The following is a 25,999-nucleotide window of genomic DNA, read 5'->3' as shown; positions in this document are numbered from 1 at the left end:
ATCTGTCCAAGAGTGACCCCTCCCCAAATTTATTAATAACCCTCACTTGTGGCGGAAGAAAACCGTGGTTATAAAAACAAGCATCTGGGGTACAAACAAAAAAACCCAGCATGCAGAAGAAAAACCAAGCTAGAATAAATAAAAAAATCATGGAAAACAAAATAAAACCCTAAAAAAAAAAACACATGAAACTAACTAAAACGAAACGAAGGCAACCCGGAGTAATCCATGCAGATAAGACCACACAGCGCTCGGGGAGTCTCCGTCAAATGGGAGACAACTAAATTGCTACCAGAAGCCCCATGTTTTGCTAACCAATCTGCAACTTTATTTTCCTCACGAAAAACATGATGAATCGACAAGTTATAGAGTTCATAATGTCCATAATTTCCTCCCATAAATCCTCCAGGTACCACACCCCACATCTTTTGCTCCTTCACTAGGAAATAACAGTCATAGAATCAAGTTCAATATCCACATAATTGAAAGATAAGGATTTACAAACCTGGAGTCCATGAAAAAGAGCTAAAAGTTCTGCCCGATTATTAGAACCTCAACCAATGAACGAAAAAAAAGCATGAATTAGCTTATCATGATTATTTCTAATAATCCCACCTATACCTGAGGCACCCGGATTACCCAAACTACTGCCATCTATGTTAAGCTTAACCCATCCTGCCGAAGGTCGTTGCCAAGCAATAACTTTGCAACACCGGATTGAGGGGAGATTGGGTTGGACATGCAAACTTTCAAGTACCTGCAGATCAAAACCATATATGTGAGAACTAGCATGCATATCGCGACAAATAAGACTAATCCACTGCCGAACAGAGTGAATAATGTTAGAGGCAGATTCAAAGTGACCCTCCAAACAGCGCCTCCGCCAGATTCTCCAAGTGATAATCACCGGGAGAATTCTCACAATAATGCCAACTTTAGACAGTAAAGCCCCACGACGAAACCAAATTTTCACCATGTCTTTCTAATTCCGGCCAATCGGGATCCCCAGGCTAGCCCCAAAATATCGTCAAGTGGTGTTCGCAATATCACCTGCAAAAAGAACATGATTTTGGTCCTCATAGTGACCGTTAGCACAACAATCACAATGAGAGATAATAGGAATGCCAATATGACGAAGATGATGATCGACACTAAGGGCCATATACCAAGCCGTCCACATATGGGTAGACATTTTAAGAGGAAGACTCTTATGCCACATCCAAGAGTGCCCCTTAATAGTATCATCCCTAATACGGACACAATCCCAAGCCGAGTTAGTGGAAATCAAACCATTATCATTATTGGTACAAATCAGAACATCCAAACCCGATTTAGCTTTACAAATATCCTCTAAAATACCATCAACGTGATCTAGCCCCACTAACTGTAGAATAAAATCACATCCCAATCATTATTTAATTTGTAATCCTTCACTTGAAGATGAGGATGCCCCACAATGTTCATATCATTAGCTAAAGGGCCTTTGTCCTACCATTTATCATACAAGAAGAAAACCTTACCATCTTTAATATGCCACTTAGAATTATCCAAGACCAAAGGAAGGGATTTAGCAATCATTTTCCAGAACCTTGTACCCTTAGTTGGATCAACCAAGGCCCAAGGTTTAGAACCCACATACTTACCCTTTAAAAAGTTAGCCCATAGAGAATTACCTTTAATAAGATTCCAAGCAAATCTAGCATGAAGGGCTTTTTGCATCGAGGTTCCTAAGAGCCAAGCCACCTTCCTCCACGAGACAGTAGATAGAATTCCAGGCCACCCATTTTTTCTTACCTTTGCTATTATCCTCCCCCCATAAGAAAGTACTCATCATACGATGAAGGGTTTTAATAGTAGATTGCGGAACCTGAAGAACGGCAAAAAGATGAAGAGCCATACTAGAAAGAACATGACAAAGTAAACTAAGATGTCCACCCGCCAAAAGAAATCTCATCTTCCACCCCGATATTTTCTTTTGAATATTAGACACCATATCTTCCTGATGCACCTGTTTGAGACAATCCAAAATAATAGGCACTCCAAGATATTTGAAAGGGAAAGATCCTTCTGAAAATCCAGTCTTCCGTAATAATAAGCTTTTCTGAGCAAAAGAAATTTTTTGAGAGCAGTGAATGGCAGATTTAGAGTGATTGATACACTGACCCGACCAATTCTCATATTTATGAAGCGTAGATAAAATCTCCCTTAGGGCTTTGAGAGCTACCATTAGAAAAAAGCACCACATCATCAGCATACATAAGATAAAACATTATGGGCGTACCTTGGGCATGTGAGAATTGACCAAATTTTCGAGCCTCCACACTTTGCTTGATCAATCTAGAGAGAATTTCTTAAAGGATAATAAAGAAATAGGGAGAAAGGGGATCACCTTGACGCAAGCCCCGGCCACTTTGAAAAAAACCTTTAATAGTGACATTCATCATAATAGAATACCAAGGAGTCGAGATCCATGTTCTGATAAGAGCATAAAAATTAGAGGAAAATCCAAAACAGCGAAAAACCTCCAGAAGAAATAGCCAGTCCACTTGATCATAAGCTTTAGCCATGTCTAGTTTAATCATGATATTACCACCATGGGCCTTCTTATTAATGAAGTCGACCACTTCTTGCATAATACTAATATTTTCAAAGATGCTTCTCCCCGAAATAAAAGCGCCTTGTTCCCATGAAATCATTCAAGAGAGGAGACCTGTCAAACAATTAACAACGATTTTGGAGCATATTTTATAGAACACCGAGCATAAACTGATAGGCCTAAACTTATCAAAACCAGAAGGTGTATCAACCTTTGGAATTAATACAAGAAAAGATGCAGTAAAAAATCTTGGAAGCTATCTAGAATTAAAAAAAATCAGATATGGCTTCCAAGACATCATCTTTCACAATGACACAATCTCCCAACAACTTTTGAAAAAACTAGAACCAAAGCAGGCCTTGGGGAGCTGTTAGAAGGAATAGAAGACAGAGCAGAGAACACTTCATTCATAGAAGGCACCGCACACAACATCGAGTTGTCAGAATCAGAAATAATAGGTGAGATAAGAGTCGACAAATCAGGTAACAATCTGGTCGGCGTGCCTTGCAACAAAGTAGAAAAGAAATCCACAGCCCCCTGATGAATACTCTCTGGCGAATTGAACACCATGCCATTCGATGATCTCATGTCCACCACTCTTTTACGCCGTTTATTAGCACGACAGGCATGAAAAAACTTCGTGTTACAATCACCCTAGCTTTACGCAATTTGTAGTTCTTGAATGTTTGACCTTGTCATAACTAATTCGTTATTCCGAAACTGCCCCTTACGTGCTCTGCTAGGGTTTTTCTTGTGTTTCCTTTTCCGTTTTACCTTCAGATTTCAAATGGTAATCCTTAAACTGAGGGAGCACATTCCTGGAGGGATATCGGGATCAGGCTCAGAAGCAATATCTTCAATGTTAGCAGATTCCTCAATTACTACAAATTGCGTAAAGCTAGGGTTTAGAAATGGATTGAGAAACTAAGAGTGAAACAGCTACAAGGTTGAGAGAGAGAAATGAGGATAGCATAGTGTAAGCCCAGGGTTTCCTTCAAAATGGACAACGAAAATAAACGACTGATATGAACGTTTTACAGATCCAAGGGCTTGCATGTTTCTACCAAGTCCTAAGTTCCCAAAACGACAATACGTACGCGAGGCCTAACACGTTACACGTTACGCATTACACACTTACACGGTATATTAACATGTTACATAAATTATAATAACATATATATATATATAAATATATATATATATATATGAACCATATGGTGTAATTTGTAAATTTGTAATGTTATATATTTGTGTTAGACTGTAAATTATAATACTAATAATACTATATATTTATTAATAAAACACTAATACACCACTATCTAATACTACAATACTAATACCATATACTAGTAGAAAGTAATAAGTATATTACTTATATAAAGTTATGAGATTAATAACTAGTAATAGTGTAATAGTACTTCATAGAATGATAGAAATAGAATCATAAGTGATAAGTTATAACTGTAGTCTATTGGTAATACTTTTATACTACTACAGTCTACTAACAACTGCGAATCTATTACACTGTCTATATATAAGTTGTAGGCATAAATTTTTATATCAAATTTGAATAGTTGATAAGATAAGTTGTAGCTGATATTGTATTCGTCATATATTCATAATATAATTACATATTATATATTAATCATAACTTCTAGTTCAATATATCTACGATATATTTTATATATAGTATTAGTATATGCATTGGACTATAAGGATTATAGTCTATAATTCTATAAAACTTTAAAACCTCGTTTGGTTTCACAGATGGTTTCAACCTATCTTATCACATTTAATCTCATCTCAACATTCAAACACTATTCAAACACAAACACTTTTTAATTTCAAATTTTAAAATTTTTAATTTTTTCATCTAATCATTACTTGATCATTACAACTTTCCCACACTTTCAAACAAAATACAAAAATAATTTAACTTTTTTATATCCCAAAACAAAAATTATATTAAAAAGTTATAAATTTTAACAATATTTTAAATTTATAATATTTTTATTCAACTTTATTTTTCTCAAAACCACATAAAATATCTTAACTCAAACAATTTTACTACTTTTCACAAACTATCTCGCTTCTATTAACATATTTCTTATTTCATTTCATCTGTATAACCAAACGAAACCTAATTCTATATACATAAAATTATAATTCATATATAATACAACATATAATATATATTGTGTTATATATATATATATATATATATATAAATATATACGAGTTTGGTCATGAACATTAATCGAGTCGGTTGAGTTTAATACGAGTTTGTATCGTTTCATTGTAACACCTATGTCCAGCACTAAGCAGCTTTTTGAAAAAAAAAATTATAAGGGATTTATACGTATGAAGAAGCCATTTAATTTTTGAGTATTATTTTTTTTATTGATTGCGGGTCCAAATTGTATTTTGGCGGATATCAAATATTTTTTTAATGAACTTGCTAGTTTAGTAATTTCCTTAAATATTTGTGGGTCGAATGGAAAATCTTTTATGGGCCGAGAAAATTATGAAATAAGTATATTTTTCTTAAGGATGGGTCGATGTCCAAAACTCAGGGAAGAACCCGTTTCTTCTTCATGCACGTTTGTTTTTGCTAGGATAAACGACAACACTTGATATTTACATGATACACAAGTGCATGCACAATGCCCACAAACTCCTCTTCATGCATGACTTCATGGCGATCGTTTTCCACAGCATGCATGATGCACAGCTCCTTCCTTCTCTAGGGTTTTTAGTAGTTTCCTATATATATATATATATATATATATATATATATATATATACATACATACATGCTACACACTTCACACACACACCCTTCACGTATATTATCTTCAACCTAAGCTAGAGTTGCAGTGAAGCAGCACCTCCATGTAATTGCCGCTAGCCCGCTACCCATCTCCGCTCAAAACCTACAACCACCAAGCCACCGTCCAACTTCAGTGCACCACTCACGGCCAGCAGAAGACAAGCACCACCACCGTAACCCAGCCGTGAACCCACAAGTCAAGGCACTGTGGGTCATCACGCAAGCCTCTGTTTGCACCACACCGTCCGAAACCTAGCTCCACGCCTCCACACACCACCACGTTGAAATTTTCCCCCACTTCAAAACTGTGCAACGAAAAGAGGGAGAGCTACCACGGGGCTATGTGCACACTCGGGGCTCTGATAATAATAAGGAAAAGATTTCACATTCTATTTCTGCTCTATTGGCTGCCGAGATTTGCATAACTCTACCTCAAAAGTTAAATATGGATTTTTGTTTTGATGTGATGTGTTAGTTAGATATGCTAAAGGAATTTTGAATAAGAATATTTTTCAAACTCTTACTCTGATATTTTTGGTAATATGTTCTGATTTTGATTTTGAAAACAAATGTTCTGATTATGAATTCTAAATTTAAAAATATTTTGTTTTGCATTCCGAATTCTGTAAATGTTTATGTTTATATACTAATATATGTTCTTTGCTTACTGAGTTGTTGATAACTCACTCTTTATCTCCACAATATTTTTTAGATAATTTTGATACCTTAGCTGGAAGTCAAGAGTATGAAGTGTTAGCAAGATTTAATGGTTGTAGATGAATAAGTGCCAAATGGTACAAATATTTATTGGAGAGCTTTATTTAGTAGATTTATTATTTTTATGTCATTTGATATTTTGAGTCATGGATAATTTCGATTTATTGTGGAGATTTTCATTTATTTCATTGAGGTATTTATCTAGTATCTCTAGTCTTGGTAGAGGAACATATATTTTTGGTTTTGAATAAATGAGTTTATACTTTATGGGAAATTTGGAGTTTATAAATATGTTATGAGAGAAGGTTTTTAGGCTATAAGAGCTAACTCTCGAGACCTTCGAGACCGGAGCCTTACATTAATAATCGAGCCTAATTCTTTATTTGCAAACGGCCCATTTAGGCTCCGTTTGGATCCTTGAATGCACTCAAATCATCTCAGTTAGGCTCAAATTTAGACCTACTAGAGCTTCTAAACACGCAAAAGTGCATAAACTGAACATAACTCTGTTTGAGTTTATACTATTCCATGATGGAACAACTAGCTGATACAAAAATGAATTTGTCAGTCTCTCTCTCTCTATCTCTCATGATTCCACACAGTATTTTCTTCTTCTTCCCCAAACCTTTGTAGCGGTGGGAGATTTTTTTTTTCTTCCGCACAGATTTTTGTACTACCTATTAAATAATATGTACACAAATAATGGAATAAGATGTGGGCATGATGCTATTGTCTTTTTATTGATCATTATTTTATTTTATTTTTTTATAAATTTCAAGTAAGAAAAAATTTGTATACAAAAAGTAGTGGGAACTTATTTTTTACATGCATTGAGGGAATTTATGTTATTTATTAGTAAAATATTTAATAAATTAATTATTCAATCATTACAATAATTTTTTAATTATTGGTGGAAATTATACTTTTTTCAACTTCACATAAATAAATTTAAATTTATCTTAACATCTAAATATATCTAAACTCATTTTAGATAAGTTTCACAAAATTTACTCTATCATCTCAATTAATTATATTTATAAATAACTTAACCAATCTCAAACTCAATATTCAAATATAGTCTAATTCGATTCAATTCGAGTTGAGTAACCTTATTCATTTTAAGACCCTATTCCTCGACTCTTTAATTTTCTTTTGGGATATATGATATTTAGACAGGACAATGCTACACCCACTAGTGTGTAGTAAAGAAAAGTCATTAAGAAGGTCAGTTGGTTTTTTTGTTTTTTAATCTTTTTATATATTTTAAAAAATTCACAATACCAATATAAAAAAATATATAATTGGAATCCGAGACACCAAATATTTTATATTTAAATATTATTTTTCTTGTAAAATACCACGTGGCAACGTCTGATTAAACGATAAATTTGGACCTAAATTAAACGATAAAGAAATGGCATTCGGTAAGATGGACTAATATTTAACGGAGACCCATGAAATTTAGAATGAATAGTAGTAGCTCTGGACAGTGTCAGCCTTTTGTTTTTTGTCACTTTGGCTGACACAAAGGGCCCCACCCCATGACTCCGTTCCTCCAATCACCTCTCACTCTGCCACCCACTCCTACTAGCTCTATTACCGGTTTCCCTGCAGAGTTCAGACCCAAACACAGCCAAACGGCCCTCCCTCCCTCCCTCCCTCATGCTCTGGTTCGTAGCAAAATAGATCATGGCGCGCCTTACCTGGTCTTCCTTTCTCTTTTTTCTTTATATCTTACATGTTTCTGGTAGGAAACTACTGTTTACTTTCTCATTTTCCGTTTCGTTTCTGTTTCTACAATGGTGGGATTTTTTTAGGAGAGAAAAAAAGAAAGGGAGAGTGCTTGTCAAGCAGATGGCTTGTCATGCATTTTTACATCTCTTCCTTGTTTTTCCCTCTTACTTCTTTCGTTTTACGTTGAAGCCAACAAATACGTCGCATTGTCGTACATTCTTCACCTTTGATACTATTCCATGTTGTGTTTGGTTTTCTTGATGCGCACATGTTCTACATTTTGCAGATGCCGGTTCCATCGGAGTGAACTACGGCCGTATCGCTAACAACCTTCCCTCGGCAGCAAAGGTTGTGGAGCTTCTCAAATCTTATGGCCTAGGACGTGTCAAGGTCTTCGACACCGACCCGGCAGTCCTCAAAGCCTTGTCCGGATCAGGAATCAGGGTCACGGTGGACCTTCCCAATGAGCTTCTCTTCGCCGCTGCCAGAAGCAAGTCCTTCGCCTCCACTTGGGTACAGAGTAACATTGCGGCGTACTACCCCGCCACCGAGATCGAAGCCATTGCCGTGGGAAACGAAGTCTTCGCGGACAAACGCAACACGACCCGGTTCCTCGTACCCGCGATGAAAAACATCCACGACGCTCTTGTCAAGTACAACATTAACAACGCCATAAAAGTCTCTTCCCCCATTGCCCTCAGCGCCCTCCAAAACTCTTACCCGTCTTCGGCCGGGTCGTTCAGGCCCGAACTAGTTGAACCCGTTTTCAGACCCATGTTGGACTTCCTCCGCCAAACCGGTTCGTTCCTTATGGTCAATGCGTACCCTTTCTTCGCCTACGAGTCAAACTCTGACGTGATCTCGCTGGACTACGCTCTGTTCCGTGAAAACCCGGGTGTGGTGGACTCCGGCAACGGGTTACGGTACTTCAGCTTATTTGACGCTCAGGTCGACGCCGTTTTTGCCGCCTTATCCGCATTGAAATACGACGACATCAAAATGGTCGTAACGGAAACTGGTTGGCCTTCTGAGGGGGACGAAAATGAGGTAGGTGCATCGATACAGAACGCGGCGGCGTACAACGGAAATCTGGTGCGTAGGATCTTGACAGGCGGCGGGACCCCTTTGAGACCCAAAGCAGATCTGACCGTCTATCTCTTCGCTCTCTTCAATGAGAATAAGAAAAACGGTCCCACGTCGGAGCGAAACTACGGGCTATTCTACCCGAACGAGCAGAAAGTTTACGACATACCGTTTACAGTGGAGGGCTTGAAGGATTACCACGATAACAGGCCACCGGCCCCAGGTAATCAACGGGTGACGACCCCGGTCAGCGGTGGAGGTGGAGTTTCGACGAGCTCTTCAGTGAACAGGTGGTGCGTGGCGAATGGTGAGATGGGGAAGGAGAAGCTGCAGGCGGCTCTAGACTTCGCATGTGGCGAAGGAGGGGCGGACTGCCGTCCGATCCAACCGGGTGCCTCGTGTTACGATCCCAACACACTCCACGCCCACGCTTCGTTCGCCTTCAACAGCTATTACCAGAAGAAGGGTCGTGCGGGAGGTAGTTGTTACTTTGGCGGCGCGGCGTACGTGGTCACGCAACAACCTAGTGCGTATTCTATTCCTGTCTCTCTGGCAAATCATTTCAATTTCATTTTTTTTTTAAATTTGTGAAATTATATACCTGCGCACTATTAGATTTGTACACGGTTTAGCAAAATGCTATGCGTGTTTGCTACCATGTGCCGGATTGAAATGGGTCCGGCGGTGGTGGAAGCTACGACAAAAAACAGGCAAGTCTGTGAATGCCGGAAGGAACAGTAGAAAGGTTAGCACACCTGTAAGTGAATACTTTTTCTTGCTGACGTGGCGTGAGAATATTGGATAAGACTCTGTTCTTGATAAGTAGGACCGTGTCACAGTGGAAACAGTCTTGAGTTCTTTGTTCCTAAGAAGAAAAGTCCAAATTCCGAACAATGAAGGAAGGGTTTTGTTTTGTCATTTGCTTGCTGAAAATAAGACTTGAACAATCCTTGTGTGATAGCTTTTGCTGCTTTTACTTCCTTGTGCATTTGGCTTAAAAAAAAGGGTGTTTGTGTGTGTGTTTTTGCAGAGTTCGGGAAGTGCGAGTATCCCACTGGGACTGGATACTGAAGAGAGAGCATGCAATGGGGAAACTGATAATGGTTGACCCAAGATGTTGCCATGTAAAAGAGTAGGGGAGAGAGAGAGAGAGAGGTGTTACAATAGCATTATTATTATTATTTATTGTAGTTGTTCAATCGGTAGTAATAATTTTGGGGTTTCTCAACTCTTTTTGTACTAAATGTCGGTAGGAATCGTACGTTGTTGTCAACAGACAATGAGCCGGGACTGTTTCGTCTGTAATTAATTTCCTCCATCAATCTCTACTATAGTTTATTGGTTTGGATGTTGCAAGTCACCTTGTCATGGCATTTTGAGGCTGTCACTTCCCTTAGATTATCGCTTTAAAAACATGTTGGGTTTCTTACCCTTCCTTTTTTCAAGAAATGATATTTCCCTCTCCATTTTACTTTCATTTCATTTGATTTCATTGTAAGGAGAGTTATACAATAATTATTTTTATTTAGCGGAATCTCATGAAGACACACCAGCTTTGTCCAGACTCCCAAACCCTCCCAAGAAATTTGAATGCTAGGAAGAGCGAAGAGGGAAAACAAATTAAGTGTACATTCGTGATGTACCAAGCACCTCATCTCTATTTACAGACTACAACAAGTCTCATGACTGATCAGCTGCAGAGTACAGATTCTTCCTGCCTCCTTGTTTTGGGCCTCTCTTCTGCAGACTCAGTCACATGCTGCATTATTGCTTCCAGTACTGCATATTTTGTCCTGACTTCATTTCCTACAGTGTAGATCCTGATTGGCGTGAGCTGGGAGAGCCCCCAAAAGGGAGGTTAGTAGTTCGAAACCCCTCCTCCACTCAAAATATATATATATATATATATATATATATATATATATAATGAAATTCATATGCGCTCACATGCATGAAAAATAAAACTTTAATGATTTCATCCTCAAAATGTGGAGAGTTTATTGTAACGATCGCTTGGGTAACAGATTTTAAAGCCTTCTATGGCTCTCCACCACCCAAAATAAACAGAAATTAAACATCATTGACAAAAAGAGAATCTCCTAAAGGGATCAAAACTTTCCTGGTAAATAACCTTTTCTTCTCCATCCAAACACGTGTGAACCTTCCTAGCTAGCTTCTTGTACAAACAACTCCAACCCGTCTGCAACTTTGCTCGATCCGCCAGGGAAGAAATCATGTGGAATGCATGCAACAATAAAAGCTCTCATTGTAAGAATCTAAACAAAGGCTACAAAGGTGATGATCAAGTCATGCAAATAAAATAGCTAGGGAGAGAATTATACGTACTGGGCTTGATCTGGTGTAGTACTGGTACTGGGACAAGATCAACGTACAACATGGCCGCAACGATGCCTAAGAAGATTAGAAAGGCAATTGGGGCAGTGAAAGACCAAACCAGCATTAGCCTGGCCAAGGTTTCCAGCACCAACGCTACAAAACTCGAGGTCTTGATCTTGAGGGCCACAACCCATGACGAAATCCCCATTGACGAGCGCTACGTGAATGACATCCTCCAACTCGTTTCCTCCAACAAAGTCTACGCTGCGACTTGTGCCCAGGCCCTTTCCAAACGCATTGGTAGGACTCGCAATTGGATCGTCGCTCTCAAGTCCCTCATGCTCGTCCTTCGAACTTTCCAAGACGGTGATCCGCATTTCCCTAGGGAAGTCCTTCATGCAATGAAACGTGGTGCAAAAATTCTTAACCTTTCTAGCTTCCGGGATGACTCTAATTCTAGCCCATGGGATTACACTGCCTTTGTCAGAACATTTGCTCTGTACCTCGATGAGCGCTTAGATTGCTTCCTCACCGGGAAGCTTCAACGACGTTTTACGTACAGGTCAACGGAAAGCAGTACCCACCAGAGCAGCCGACTCACGGCCTCGCCGGTGCGCGACATGAAACCGGCAATGCTGCTTGATAAAATCTCATACTGGCAGCGTTTGCTCGATAGAGCCATAGGCACAAGACCTACTGGTGCAGCCAAGAGCAATCGCCTAGTTCTGAATTCCCTCTACGCAATTGTCCTAGAGAGTTTTGATCTCTACCGTGACATTTCTGATGGGCTTGCGCTTCTTTTAGACAGCTTCTTTCATCTGCAATATCATTCCTGCGTCAAATCCTTTCAAGCTTGTGTTAAATCCACAAAACAACTGGAGGAGCTTTCTAGTTTCTATGATTTGTGCAAGGGAATTGGGGTAGGGAGGACCTCCGAGTACCCAAGCGTGCAAAAGATATCTGACGAGCTTATTGAAACATTACAGGAATTCTTGAAAGATCAAGCATCATTCCCTAGTCCTAATGGTCGATCCCCATTGCAACTTTCTGCGCCATCTACCAAGGACGACCCTGCTTCGAGTGGTGATGAGAAATTGGCTCGCGGTGATCAATCAGAAGAATCAATGCGGGTTTCATCACGGAGAGCACGGCGCCGGTCAGGATTTAGTTCACGTTGCACATCCTTGGAGGACCTTATGAGTCTTACAGAGCCCGGGAAAAGCCTTTTTACGTCCGCTGAGCAAGAGTGTTACTCGGAGGAGCAATTAGAGAAACAGTCTCCTCGTCTAGAGGATTTCTTTAGGTCTGGTGATCGAGATTACGGCTCAAACTATTCGTTCTCCCTTGAACAAGGATCGTATTCATGTTTTGACCTCGTGTCTTTGGATAATGACTGGCTAAAACATGAAGAGAAGCTAGAACAACAACAACAACTAGGACATGAAACCTCAGAGACATCAGATTTAGAACGGGACCGGCCGAGTAAAGGTTGGGAGCTCGTTTTGTTTGAGTCAGCAACCCAACACGAGCAACCTTCTACAAACCTAGCCAATGGCTTTGAACCCTCTGTTGTGAAGGACGTGTTCAGTCAAGCTTCACATCCTCAACACCAATACAATCCATTTCTACAAGACGAAGTAGAAGTTCCTGCAATTTTAGCCACTGCCCCTGCATCGGCTACCAATGAACCGACGTTTTTTTTGGCGGACAATACGTTCTCTGTTGCTCCCACGTTTCATGCAGCAGGACCAACTTTTTGCGTACAAATAGAAACAGAGACAGTACCAACATTTTGTGCTAAGGATTTTGAGGAGACGACGACGGTGGCTCCGACATTTCGTGTACTGAATTCTACTGAGACGTCGACGGAGGCACCGGCTGTTAGCGCAAATAATTACGTCCAGATGTTAGCAGCAGATCCAAACAAAAGTGACCCTTTTGAGTCTTACTGCCCTGTTGCGATGGGCGCCAGTCAGCATATACCTAATGGTTCAATGAATGAAGAAAGTCTGCTGCACGAGCAACGGATGTGGCTGGAGCACCAAAACAAGATCATAGCGAAGCGCATGACTTGATTTTGTGAAATAAAAGTTCCGGAAGTTTGTAAATTTGTATGTGATTGTACGTACGTGAATTATATATAGTAATGAATCTTCTTTAGGATGCTACCTTTTTTGCATTAGCGAATTTGTGTACGTTTTTGCAGCCTGAAAACTACGAGCATGTCTCTTTCTGCCCAAAAAGTTTCTATAATTTAAAGAGAGATAAATACACTTGCAGACTACTCATGAATAATGTTTAATTCAAAGGTTGATTGATTTGCTGTGGTCATTATGGTCAAAATAGACGATGTGGAGAAATGAAATTACTCAAATCAAAGGACCTGGTGTGGGCTTTAGAGATTTTAAATGTTTCAATATTGCTATGTTATCAAAGCAATGTTGCCGCATCTTAAAAAAATCAGATTCACTTTTAGCTCAAGTTTTCAAGCAAAAGTATTTTCCTCAATCATATATTCTTGATGCTAAATTGGGATATAAGCCTTCTTTTGTATGGAGAAGCATTCTGTCTGGTCATAAATTATTGAAGGCAGGTTTGGTTTGGAAAATTGGCAATGGTCAGAAGGTTAGAATTTGGGACGATAAATGGATCCCATGCTCCTATTACCACATGATCCATTCTCAAGGTCAAGATGCTGGAAACTATGAATTGGTGTCTGATATTATCAACTCTGACCTGAAGAAATGGAAAGAAGACATCCATCCTACCAAATATTTTCTCCCAATCAGATATTGATCTAATAAGGACTATACCAATTAGCCTTGGTGGAAGAGAAGATCAGTTGATCTAGTCATGTACACACAATGGAGTGTTTTCAGTAAAGAGTGCATACCATTTATAAAAAGAGTTGGAGATTTACAAGGAATGAGAACCTTCCCAAGGAAGGATGCAGAATGCTAATTGGAAGTCTATATGGAAGCTACAGGTGCCTAATGTTGTGATGATGTTCATGTGGAATGCTTGTAAAGATGCCTTACCCACCCTTTCTAATATGTGGAAGAGGAAAGTTATAAAAGTGGTTGAGTGCCCTATTTGTAAACAAGGTCCTGAAACTGTTGAGCATGTTCTTTGGGATTGTGAAGCTGCCAGGGATGTTTGGAGTCAAGGATGCAAGAGGATTCAGAAGATGTCAGGCTACAAAAGTTCCTTCTTAGAGGTATGGAGCCATATGATCTATAATCTACAGCAAGATGAATTAGATGAAGCTGCTGTAATGCTCGACCGATTTGGTTTAGAAGAAATAACTTTATACATGTGAAAGACTTCTCTCATCCAAGTTCTCTCATCAATAAAGCAAGAGAAGAGATCCAAAATTTTAAGCATAGTAAGGAAAGGCAACATAACACGAGCACTGCGAATGAAGAATCAGTTTGTTTAAGGAAAAAACCTCCTTAAGGCTTCTACAAGCTGAACTGGGATGCTACCATAGACAGTGCTGTTGGGAAAATTGGCAAAGGTGCTATAATTTGGGACTCATATGGCAATGTCATTGGCACACTTAGAGCTCCACGTTCCTTATATGCCAATTCCTTTACTGCAGAATCATATGCTCTGATGCTAGCAGCAATTTTCTGTCGAAATATGGGGTATTAAAGAAGTTGTCATGGAAGGTGATGCTCTCCAAGTGGTTAACATTCTTAGCAAGACTACTAATGATTGGAGTCAAGGGGGTCTGCTGATCGAAGATGCTAAAAACATTCTCAATTCCTTTGCTTCTTGGTCTGCTAACCATGTCAAGATTGATGCTATTAAGGCTACCCATAGTTTAGCTCGAAATGCGCTTAAGTTGAATCAAGACTTATATGATTTGGAAGAAATTCCTACTTGTATTAAGTCCATTGTATTAAGTGAAATGATGTAAGTAATTTTTTTTTTAGCAATAAAACATATGGTTTTTTTTTTTAAAAAAAAAAAAGTCTTCCACACTCTTTTTGAAAATAAAAAATAAAAAAATTCTTCCATTCTTTTTTGCAAAAAAAATATGAAAAAAAAGAACATCTGACATGCTGACAATGGTCTAAATACTATATCTATCTTTCTTTAAATTATATAAAAAAAAAAAAATGTTTGGATCTTGCAATTATAAGAAATCTGAATCCTAAGATGTAATTGTAGAAAACTTCTCCATTTGATATCTTAACCCCAAATTGTATTCTACTTGGTGATGCCAAATTATAGCAAAAGGCCCATTAACGTTCGGAGATGTTAAATGCTTAATGAGCCGAAGAGTCCTTCTCGATAGCAACAGGCCCATTAGCACCACTGAAATTTTAAGGAACCCTTTTATGTGAAAAAATTAATATAGCCTTCTTCATAAGCACAAGTCAATTAGGCTTGGCTGGCACCATTTTTTCAACTCTCATCTTTAAAATTTGAATTTCGAAAAAAAATTCATGAGCCTAATTCATCTTATAAAATTGATTCTATAAGAGAAGATTATTCATTTCTTATAAACATGCTTAAGACTTTGTCCACATAAAATGTGAGATTATTCCCAACACCCTCTCTCATGTGCAGATTAATATTTTTCCTGGTCTGTTTGGAGATGTTATATGCTTAAAAAAAAAGGGACATTAATAGTGCCTAAGGTAATTAACACAACTCTTTACACAGAATCCTAATAACAATAAATGAATGGTGCATAAGAGTAATATACTTTATAATTTTTTTCTTTTCATTCACTGTTCATAATGGATTTAGTAATCATACATTAAATAGGAATGTAATGCGTCACGAACACATCAAATTAATTATACATTAAAAAAAAAAAGAAATAAAAAATACCAACCTCATGCAATCGAATTTCAAGTGTCTTTCGATATTTACCAAATATTCAAGGAAAGCAAGTATAAGTACATATCCATAACTCCATAGGAAGAAATGTCCCTAAGAATAAATTTTGTAGTATTAAGGTCAAACAATTACTTGCAAGCAAGGCAAGCATGTTGTTTGGGATAGAACAAAAGCATTTCTTTAATTTGCAGGCTTAAATTGACTGACTAATTAATTAGACTATTCCTCTAAAGAACCAACTCCTTTATATTCTTGATCATATGCCAAATTATTTGATTTTCATGCATGCTTTTAAGGCTTTTCTCTTGTTAATTAACAACTTGAATTCCATCTCTATGACTATATATATATGTTTCTGTCATAGGTTGTTAGGCATGTGATCAAGAAATTTAATTAGATCACGTGTGACCAACAGATCATGTCCCAATTAATTAATTAATTCCTCCTAAATATTTTTGAGAAAATGAACAAGAACTGTGAAACCTGTTTATCGAGGAAATTAATAGGTGTGCATGATAGTTGAAATGATGTCTTTGAGGATACATGAAGAGTATTACTAGATCCAAAACATTCATTATCTGTTTTTTTGGGACAAAGAAAATACGTCAATATATATAATTGGATATTTACAATCTTAGAGTATGTAAATCTTGTATAATATATTTAAAAAAATAAATAAATTTAAGACCTTATAAAAAACTTCACTTTTATTCTATTGTAGACTTTTAAATTTCAAAAAATTCTCGGTTTTTGGAGCTATATATATATATATAATTAATATTAAGAAGTAATTTAATAAAAGTTGTACAAGTAACTCGAATTCTTGGAGTGTTGTCCATCCGTAACAGTATTACTATTGTACGTCTTTCCTTTCTTTATGACTATTAAGTAGATCAGAATCTAATTCCGTGTTTTCGGCGTCGTAATTCCAAATCGAATGATATGATTATGACGTTTCATGGTGTTGAACACACGGATCGACCATGAATTCCTTCATTTACATTCATCAAATTCATCCGGATGCTTTAATTTAGAGCATGCATAAATGCTTTTCAACACTCCTACAATAAATTTGCATGTGGAACATTAAATGGGGTCGTGTTGGGTCATTTACTTTCAACAACTTTAATTTGCCTGTTTGTTTCTTTGTTTGAATAATAAGAAATTAAATACAATTAGCGTGCTTAACAGTTTTTAGGCTTCTGTTCAACCCCGGCCATCTTATTAATGCTCATGGGAAAAGTGTAGGTGTGCGTGTATAATCCAAATTTTCTGTAGGATCGAGTGACACGTCCTTGACGTACACATTAAGTTTCCAGGCAACAACCCTAGCTAGCTAAATTGAAAGACATAGGCTTAGGGTTCATTTGAACACTAAGAATATTTCAGAATATAAGTGAATAGTAATGAGATGGTTTGTGAAGACTAATTAAGTTGGTCAGCTCCCATTTTGGTCCTTCCTGTTCTATCTCCATCAATGCCTATATATATAAGAACTCCATTCTTTCTGAAATTGTTAAGGACAGATCTCAAATATACAAGTCTCACACGTACATTTTATAAAAAAGTGGAATATCCTACCAAGAACATTCGAGTTTTTACACATTTTTTCATGGTGTGGTCCATTTTTTATATTTTTGGAATAAAAAGCTTACATGAAAGTTGTATATTTGAGATTTGTATATATCATTCATTCTGTAATTCACCATGTGATGAATTCAATAACTACTCCATATAGCTCAAACTCACGAAAAATTAGCAAACCCTAAATTAGAAATTGTCCATGTGCCAAATGTACGTAGGTACGATACCAACCCAAAGTTACCTCTTATAAGTGTGCGTATAACAATATGATCAGCTTGTACTCATTTTATGCATGCATGCATTTTACCACAATAAACGGCGCACTTATAAACATCACCATTTTCCATTTTTGAGTGGTAAAAGTAAAAGATCATATGTAACATTTACAAGTAAATTGATAATGAGGTATGCGGAGGTTAAATACAAGATGTAAATGAGTACTATTCTAAGAAGGACGAACTCATTTTAATTTACACGTACGCATTTTGAAAAATGTATAAGAATTATAACTTATCTTTAAAATTTTAATTGATAAAAATAAATGAATTTACATGATCAATGCCAATTAAACAAGATCTTGAGCTTTTCATCATGAAAATCTTGGATTTGAAATCATGGTTAATTGATTTGAGATTCAAATCTAAATCTGATTCTTCTATCTAAACATACGTAACCTTACGGAATTCCATCCGAACAAGCAATATACGGCACAAAAAGGTAAAGATCGAGTGATCCTTGACTATGGGGCCACATACTGATCATGATAAAAAAAAAGGTGGATAATTGATAGCCATCACCAAGTTGGTAATTAACAGTAACAATATGCATGCCACTCATGAATATGTATGAAGATGGAAGCAAAGTTTAAACCGTAGATAATTTCATTTAGGATAAAATAAAATAGAAATAATATTTGCAGTCATAAAATGCGTAAGCGCTGCATGCTCATTTTGAAAAAAATAAGTAAATATAACTCACATGAAAAAATTACTTTTGTAATGTGGACTCCACTATTTTTTAAAAAGAATGCGTGGCGTTTGTACAATCCATGACTGTACCTAATATTACTCAAAATAAAATAACCAGTTTAGTAGGAGTGGCCACCGTCATGATGAGCATATATTGCACATGAAAAATAATGATCATGAAATTACTCCACTAGCTAGTCTAATTTTGACCTTAATTAATAACGTTAATAGTGCAACATTTGATTCTAATTTCTTAATTGTTATTGTCTTTTGAACTTCCAACGCAGAGCAAAAGGTCAACAACAATGGAAAAGGGAAAAGAAATTAAGTCATGAATAAATTGACAGATGAAGTTTCCAGGCAACAACACATGAAGCTAGCTAGTCGGATAGATCCCTTCCCGCTTCTTTTACGAAGAAGATGGCATGCATATATGGGTCTGGTCAAAGGAATTGCAAACATTTATTTTGTGATTTGAAATTTAGAAAGAAGTACGCATGTATCGATACATGCAAAAGTTTATACGGCGGCCACTTGCATAATTTATTATAAAGTAATTTTATATTCAGTAGTAGATTGTGCAAGTCTAATATATTCACTTTAAAAAAGATTCTGAATTATTATTAAAAAATTAATTTTTTCATGTGAATTTTATATATATTCATTTTTTTTAAAGTAATTACATGACACTTGCGCACTCACGACTGCAACTATCATTTTTTTTTTTTTTATTATATGGATCAAGTTGGTCAGCTAGTTCTATATATTTTTGGTCCTTGGTCTGTCTCCATCAATGCCTACCAATATCGAAGGAGGACTCCATTCAATAATTCACCATGTGATTATTTCAATAACATCTGCTCCATATATAGCTCAAACTAGTGAAAAGTTAGCAAACCCTAGACTAGAAGTACTATCCATGTGCCAAATGTAAGATACCAAGCCTAAAAATTACCTCTTAATATGGGTATAACATAGGCAGACTCTTCCATTAGGCAATTTAAAAAGTACCCAATTAAAATTATTAATTAACTCAATAAGAGAACATCAAAAGTATCAAATATATATTACTTCATTATTAGTTTTAAAAGTATCCCACATAATAATTATTTCAATTACTCTCTTAAGAATATACTTCTCTTTTGTCATTATTAATTTAATATATAATGTGAAAATTATAAATAGCAAAATCTAATTTTCGAGTGTTCATAAATTTTTTTTGTATGATTCATTGAAGAGGCAAGGGGCTACTTTTTTTTTTTTTTTTCCAAATGTATAGGTTATTTATAGAATTTTATTGATAATAATGATTATAACTGCTTCTAGGGCTGTTTAGATATTAAGAATATCTTATAATATCTGTGAATAATAGTGAAATAGTTTGAATTAAGATGTTTTATTGAGTTTTGAGAAATGAGAGAGAAAAAGTTGAATTTGAGAATATCTGAAAATACCTGAGAATAGTTGTGTTCCCAAATGGCAACTAAAGAGTCTAAAGCACATCTTGTAAAACTAGATTTGATAAAATCCTCTCTCAATCGAAAGTTTTCTAATAAAGATTAGGTCGATTATTAGTTGAAAATGTAGTATAAAATCTTAATCAATAAATTTATTTTGCAAAACGAATGAAATTATTTTTAAATAAAAATGAAATGTAAAAATTAAAATTAAACTAAATTTATTTAATTTTACTTTATTAGAATAAAAACCTCAATCAGAATTTTAGCCTTAGGCACTTGAACCTATTGAGCCGACCCTGGTATAACAGTACTCATTTTATGCATGCAGACATACGTATTTTACCACCCTATTAAGGCCACAGCTGAGCTGCCACAACAAATGCTCAAGGAAAACACTCCAGAAGGCACTGGAGGTGCCATTGGACGTGCCTCTACTTAACCGAATAGAGTGGTCCCTGTTTGTTACTAAATTCAAATGAAATTTGCTTCAAATGTATTGATAAATGCACTGTTGGTTACTTTGATTGAGTTGTATAAATATGGCCTCAGGCCTTTTGTAATAGTGAGTAGAAAACAATATATTCAGAAATACGAAGCCCTCTGAGCCATTCATTCAAGCACCTACTGTGTGTAGACTTTTCTTCAGTATGGTATCTAGAGCCCCTTAGGACAAATTTCCATCTTCTTCATCTCCACCACAAAATGACCACCAAAACAACTACCAATCCTATCCCTCCCTCTCCGACTTCCTCCATTGTTGCTTCTACTTCTTAGTTCATAACTATAAAATTATCTAATCAAAATTACCTTCTCTGGCGTGCGCAGGTCGTCGCCTTCCTCAAAGCTCATCAGCTCTATGGTCACATTGATGGCTCTGTTCCTCCTCCACCACCTATTGTTAATGATGCTCCCAATCCCAATCATGCTCGTTGGCTCCTTCACGATCAGCTTTCGTCTCTTTACTCTTCCCTTACAGACTCGGTTCTCTCCCATGTTCTGAATTGCACTTCGTCTCGTCATATTTGGACTACCCTTCAAGATCTTTATGCTGCCCAGTCCTCAGCCCATGTAATCCAAACCCAATTCCAATTAGCCACCCTTAAGAAGGGCTTTGAATCCATGGCTAACTACTATAATCACGCTATCTCTATGGTGGCCTCTCTTGGAGCCGCCGGTCATCCTCTCCCTCCCTCGTAGTTTGCTTTATATCTTCTTGCAGGACTTGGCTCAGATTATGAGTCCGTAGTCTCTGCTATAACCACTCGAATAGATCCCAATTGTCCCCAACAAATATACAGCTTTTGAATCATGAAGCCCGTCTGACTCACCAACATAATACTCTGCTTTCTGGTTCCTCCATTGTTGCCCATGCCAACAACATTTCTTCCTCCTGCCTCATTCAATAGAGGTCACAACTCAGCCTCAAATCGAGGTGGTCGAGGAAGGGGTGGGCAACATTCAAGCTCCTCTCGGCCTACTTGTCAGGTTTGCCATAAGCAGGGACATACTGCCGCAACATGCTACTATCGCTATGAAGAAAATTACCAACCATCCCCACCTACTTCTTCCACTTATTCAACCAACCTCACCACCACTTCTCCCAACCCAGAACCTTCGATAAATTCTTGGTTCCCAGATATGGCTGCCACCAACCACTTCACCTCAGACTTTGCAAATCTCTCCATGGAATCTACTCCATACAGTGGCCGAGACAGTGTTAACATCGATGATGGCTCCTTGCTTCCAATTCACAACACTGATTCTAGTCAATTCTCCACTCCTATTGGCAATTATTTTCTCAATAAAATTCTTCATGTCCCCTCTATTACGAAAAATCTTCTCTCGGTTCGACAATTTTGTATTGACAATCCTGTTTTTTTTGAATTTCATGCTCAGTTTTTTGATGTGAAGGATTCTCGCACTCGGGTGGAACTTCTTCGGGGCAATGTGGATAATGGACTCTATATTCTACCGGTGCTGTTGCCTCAGTTGGAAGTCTTTACTACTCCTATGGCCTACTTGGGTGAACGCACCACTTCCTCCATTTGGCATGCTCGTCTTGGACATCCTAAGTACAAGACTACCCAGTTTACATTAAGTCAATTTCATCTTTCTTTTACTCCCAGTCCCCTTGTCTCCCCGTGTCCTTCATGTATTCAAGCTAAGTGTCACACCTTTCCCCACCCCCCATCACCCTCCGTCTCTACCAAACCTTTTTAGTTATTGTTCTTAGATTTGTGGGGACCTGCGCCTGTGCTTTCCTCCTTAGGGCGTCGTTTTTACTTTTCAATAGTGGATGTTTTAGCAAATATATTTTGGATGTTCCCTCTTCAAACCAAATCAAGTGCTTCTTAAGTTTTTCTTGCATTCAATAAATTTGTTACTAATACTTTTTCCACCAATATTTGTGCAGCTCAATCAGATTTAAATTTCGCCTCCTCAAATCTGTTCTTTATTCTCTTGGCATTTCATAGGGTCACGTGTCCCTACTCTCATGCTTAAAATGGCACCGTTTAGAGACGTCACCGTCATATTGTTGAGACGGGATTATCTCTCATGGCTCATGCTTCTATTCTACAAAAATTTTGGGTTGAAGCCTTTCAAACAGCGGTCTATTTGATTAATTGCATGCCAACACCCATCCTTAAAAACTCCTCTCCATTTCAAAAATTATTTGGAAACACTCAAGAATATAATTTTTTAAGAGTTTTTGGAGTGGTATGCTGGCCCAACTTAAGGCCTTTCAATAAACATAAAATGGACCTTCGCTCTCAACATTGTGTCTTTATGGGCTATAGCCCAGACCATAAAGGGTATGTCTGTCTTCACTTGCCTATAGGCAAAACTTATATATCCCGTGATGTTGTCTTCTCTGAAACAGACTTTCCATTTGCAACACATAGTTCAAATTCGGCCCCTCCCACTTCCACCCTGCCTAGCCCACATATCAATTCACCTCTCTTCCATTTACCATATCATCACCACTTAGACTCTACCTTATCCACAAGCCCAGACACTTCTCTAGACTTAGGCCCAGCCCTTCCTTCCTTCCCTCACTCGTCCAACTCACCTTATACAACTCATCACTCTGCCTTACCCGCAAGCCCAGACACTTATTCTACCTGAACACCAAGCCCATCCCTCACAACCCAGACTCACACGCCTGCCTCATCTCCTTCTCCTTCGATACCTAACCCTAATGTCCTTATCTCTCTCACGCAGCCTCCCTCTCCCACACAGCCTCTCTCTCCCACGTAGCCATCTTTGCCCATTTTTCATAATGCCTCTAAGATTTTGGTTCCTCTCTCGGTCCAACCTCCTCTCTGCACCCTATGGCCACTCGCTCAAAAGCCTCCATTCATTGCCCACTAATCTGAACGGATGGCACCGTTCCATGGCCACACGAAAAGCCGTCGGTCTCCTTTGCCCTGTCCTCATCTTCATCTATTCCAAAAGAACCCTCCTCATTCACTGAAGCTTCCAAATACCCGGAACGGCTTGCTGCTATGGCTGGCGAATTTCATGGCCTTCTCGCCAATAACACTTGGGTCCTTGTTCCTTCCTCTTCTTCTACAAATGCTTGGGTCTAAATGGGTCCTAAACACCAAACGAAGGGCTGATGGAACCTTAGAATGGAGAAAGGCTTGTCTGGTTGCCAAGGGTTTCCATCAGCAACCTTGGATCAATTACTCAGAGACCTTCAGTCCCGTAGTAAAGCCTGTTATGATTCGGTTGATCCTGTCTTTGGCCGTGACTTCCAGCTGGGTGCTGCATCAACTGGACATTCAGAACGCATTTTAGCACGGTAACCTTGAAGAAGATGTTTACATGCAATAGCCATCCGGGTTCATGAATCTAGACCTTCCCTCTCATATATGTAAGTTAACTAAATCCATCTATGGGTTGAAACAAGCCCCTAGGGCTTGGTTCTCCAAACTTACTAATCGTATTTTTTCGCTTGGTTTTCATTGTTCAAAATTTGATTCTTCATTGTTTATTCGGTGTACTGCCTCTATCTCTATGTATGTCTTAGTTTATGTAGATGATATTGTAGTAACCTGTTCACATGATCATTTGGTCACTGAATTCATTTGTGAACTCGGCACTACATTTCCTGTCAAAGACCTTGGCCCGTTTCATTACTTTTTAGGCATTGAGGTCACTCGTAAGTCATCTGGCTTATATCTTTTCCAGTCTAAATATATTGCTGATATGCTTGTCTGGACTAATATGCATCAAGCTAAACCAGTGTCCACCCATATGTGTTCATCAACTAAACTCAATGCACTAGATGGACCCTCTCTTGAGGATCCCCATCTTTATCGCAGTGTGGTGGGTAGTCTTCAGTACCTTGCTTTTACTAGGCCAGATATTTCCTTTGCTGTCAATCGAGTGTGTCAATATATGCATTATCCACGGCTGCCCCACTGACAAGCCATCATAAGAATTTTGCGCTATCTTGGTCATACTCAACAGTATGGCCTCCATTTTAGTCCCAAGTCTTCTTTCCACTTAAATGCTTTCTCCGATGCTGACGGGCTGGTTGCCCTGATGACTGTCGATCTACATGAGGTTTTTACATTTTCTTTGGTACCCACCTTATTTCTTGGAGCTCTAAGAAACAACCAATAATTGCACGCTCCTCAACAGAGGCTGAATACAAAGCTGTAGCCAATACAACCTATGAAATCATTTGGCAACAATCTCTTTTAAAAGAGCTTGGTGTGAATCTTAAGGCTGCCCCCACACTCTGGTGCGATAATTTGGGGGCTACATATCTATCTTATAATCCTATTCTGCATGCTAGAACTAAACATGTTGAACTTGATTATCATTTTGTTAGAGAACGTGTAGTTAACAAATCTCTTCAAGTCTCCTTTGTTTCCTCTAAAGATCAGATTGTAGATTTGTTCACCATGCCTCTCTCTTCCTCTCGGTTTGCTCAACTTCGATCCAGCCTAACAATTGCTTCATTGATTCTTGGATCGCAGGGGAGTATTAAGGCCACAGCTGAGTTGCCACAACAAATGCTCAAGGAAAACACTCATGAAGGCACTGGAGGTGCCACTAGATGTGCCTCTACTTAACCGAATAGAGTGGTCCCTGTTTGTTACTAAATTCAAATGAAATTTGCTTGAAATGTATTGATAAATGCATTGTTGGTTACTTTGATTGAGTTGTATAAATATGGCCTCAGGCCTTTTGTAATAGTGAGTAGAAAACAAAATATTCAGAAATACGAAGCCCTCTGAGGCATTCTTTCAAGCACCTACTGTGCGTAGACTTTTCTTTAGTACACCTTAAATGACACACTACATCATGAGGAGCTATGCGATTGGTTGATCATCATCACCAATATTTCCCATTCTTGTGTGATAAACGTAAAATACATATATAAATGAGTAGATGTAAATGATGGATGCAGAGTAGAATACTAGATGTAAATGAGTACTATTCTAAGAATTTGGACAAACTCACATTTTAATTTACTCATGCATGTTTTGGAAAATGCATATAAGAATTATCACTTAACTTAAAAACTAAATTCATAACAATAAATGACAAAAGTGCATATTCTTTCCAGACGACATGGTTAGGGCTTGATTAATGTTTCTTATAATTAAGGTCGCACATTAATTTAATGGCGATGATCATTGTGGATACAGAGATTACTCTGTCAAATTCCTTGGTTTAGCTGTATAAAATTTTGCAAAACCGTATATGTAAAATATGGTTTCAAAAAAATTCAAAACTAAGCATGTACATTTCAATTATCATTACCTACAATCTAGGCAATCCCAAAAACCCAAAACATATATAAAATAAATCAACTACT

At 37.7% G+C, this 25,999-nt stretch overlaps 2 protein-coding genes across 2 annotated transcripts; both read left to right on the top strand.

Moving 5' to 3' along the window:
* The first annotated feature begins 7,737 nt into the window (after window positions 1–7,737).
* On the top strand, window positions 7,738–10,320 carry LOC108993966 (glucan endo-1,3-beta-glucosidase 12-like). Its single transcript, XM_018969037.2, has 3 exons — window positions 7,738–7,890; window positions 8,164–9,486; window positions 9,991–10,320. Exons 1-3 carry the CDS (start codon window positions 7,833–7,835, stop codon window positions 10,029–10,031), a joined length of 1,422 nt encoding a protein of 473 aa, XP_018824582.2. The 5' UTR covers window positions 7,738–7,832; the 3' UTR covers window positions 10,032–10,320.
* Window positions 10,321–10,948: 628 nt separating this feature from the next.
* Window positions 10,949–13,560, top strand: LOC108993965 (clathrin coat assembly protein AP180). Its single transcript, XM_018969035.2, has one exon. The coding sequence runs from the start codon at window positions 11,357–11,359 to the stop codon at window positions 13,370–13,372; it is 2,016 nt and encodes a 671-aa protein (XP_018824580.1). The 5' UTR covers window positions 10,949–11,356; the 3' UTR covers window positions 13,373–13,560.
* The last annotated feature ends 12,439 nt before the right edge of the window (window positions 13,561–25,999 follow it).

This window comes from Juglans regia, chromosome 10 (assembly GCF_001411555.2).
Source record: "Juglans regia cultivar Chandler chromosome 10, Walnut 2.0, whole genome shotgun sequence".
In the NCBI taxonomy this organism is placed as follows: Eukaryota; Viridiplantae; Streptophyta; class Magnoliopsida; order Fagales; family Juglandaceae; genus Juglans; species Juglans regia.
Note: the sequence above shows the minus strand (reverse complement) of the source record. Positions and strands in the feature narration are given on the sequence as shown.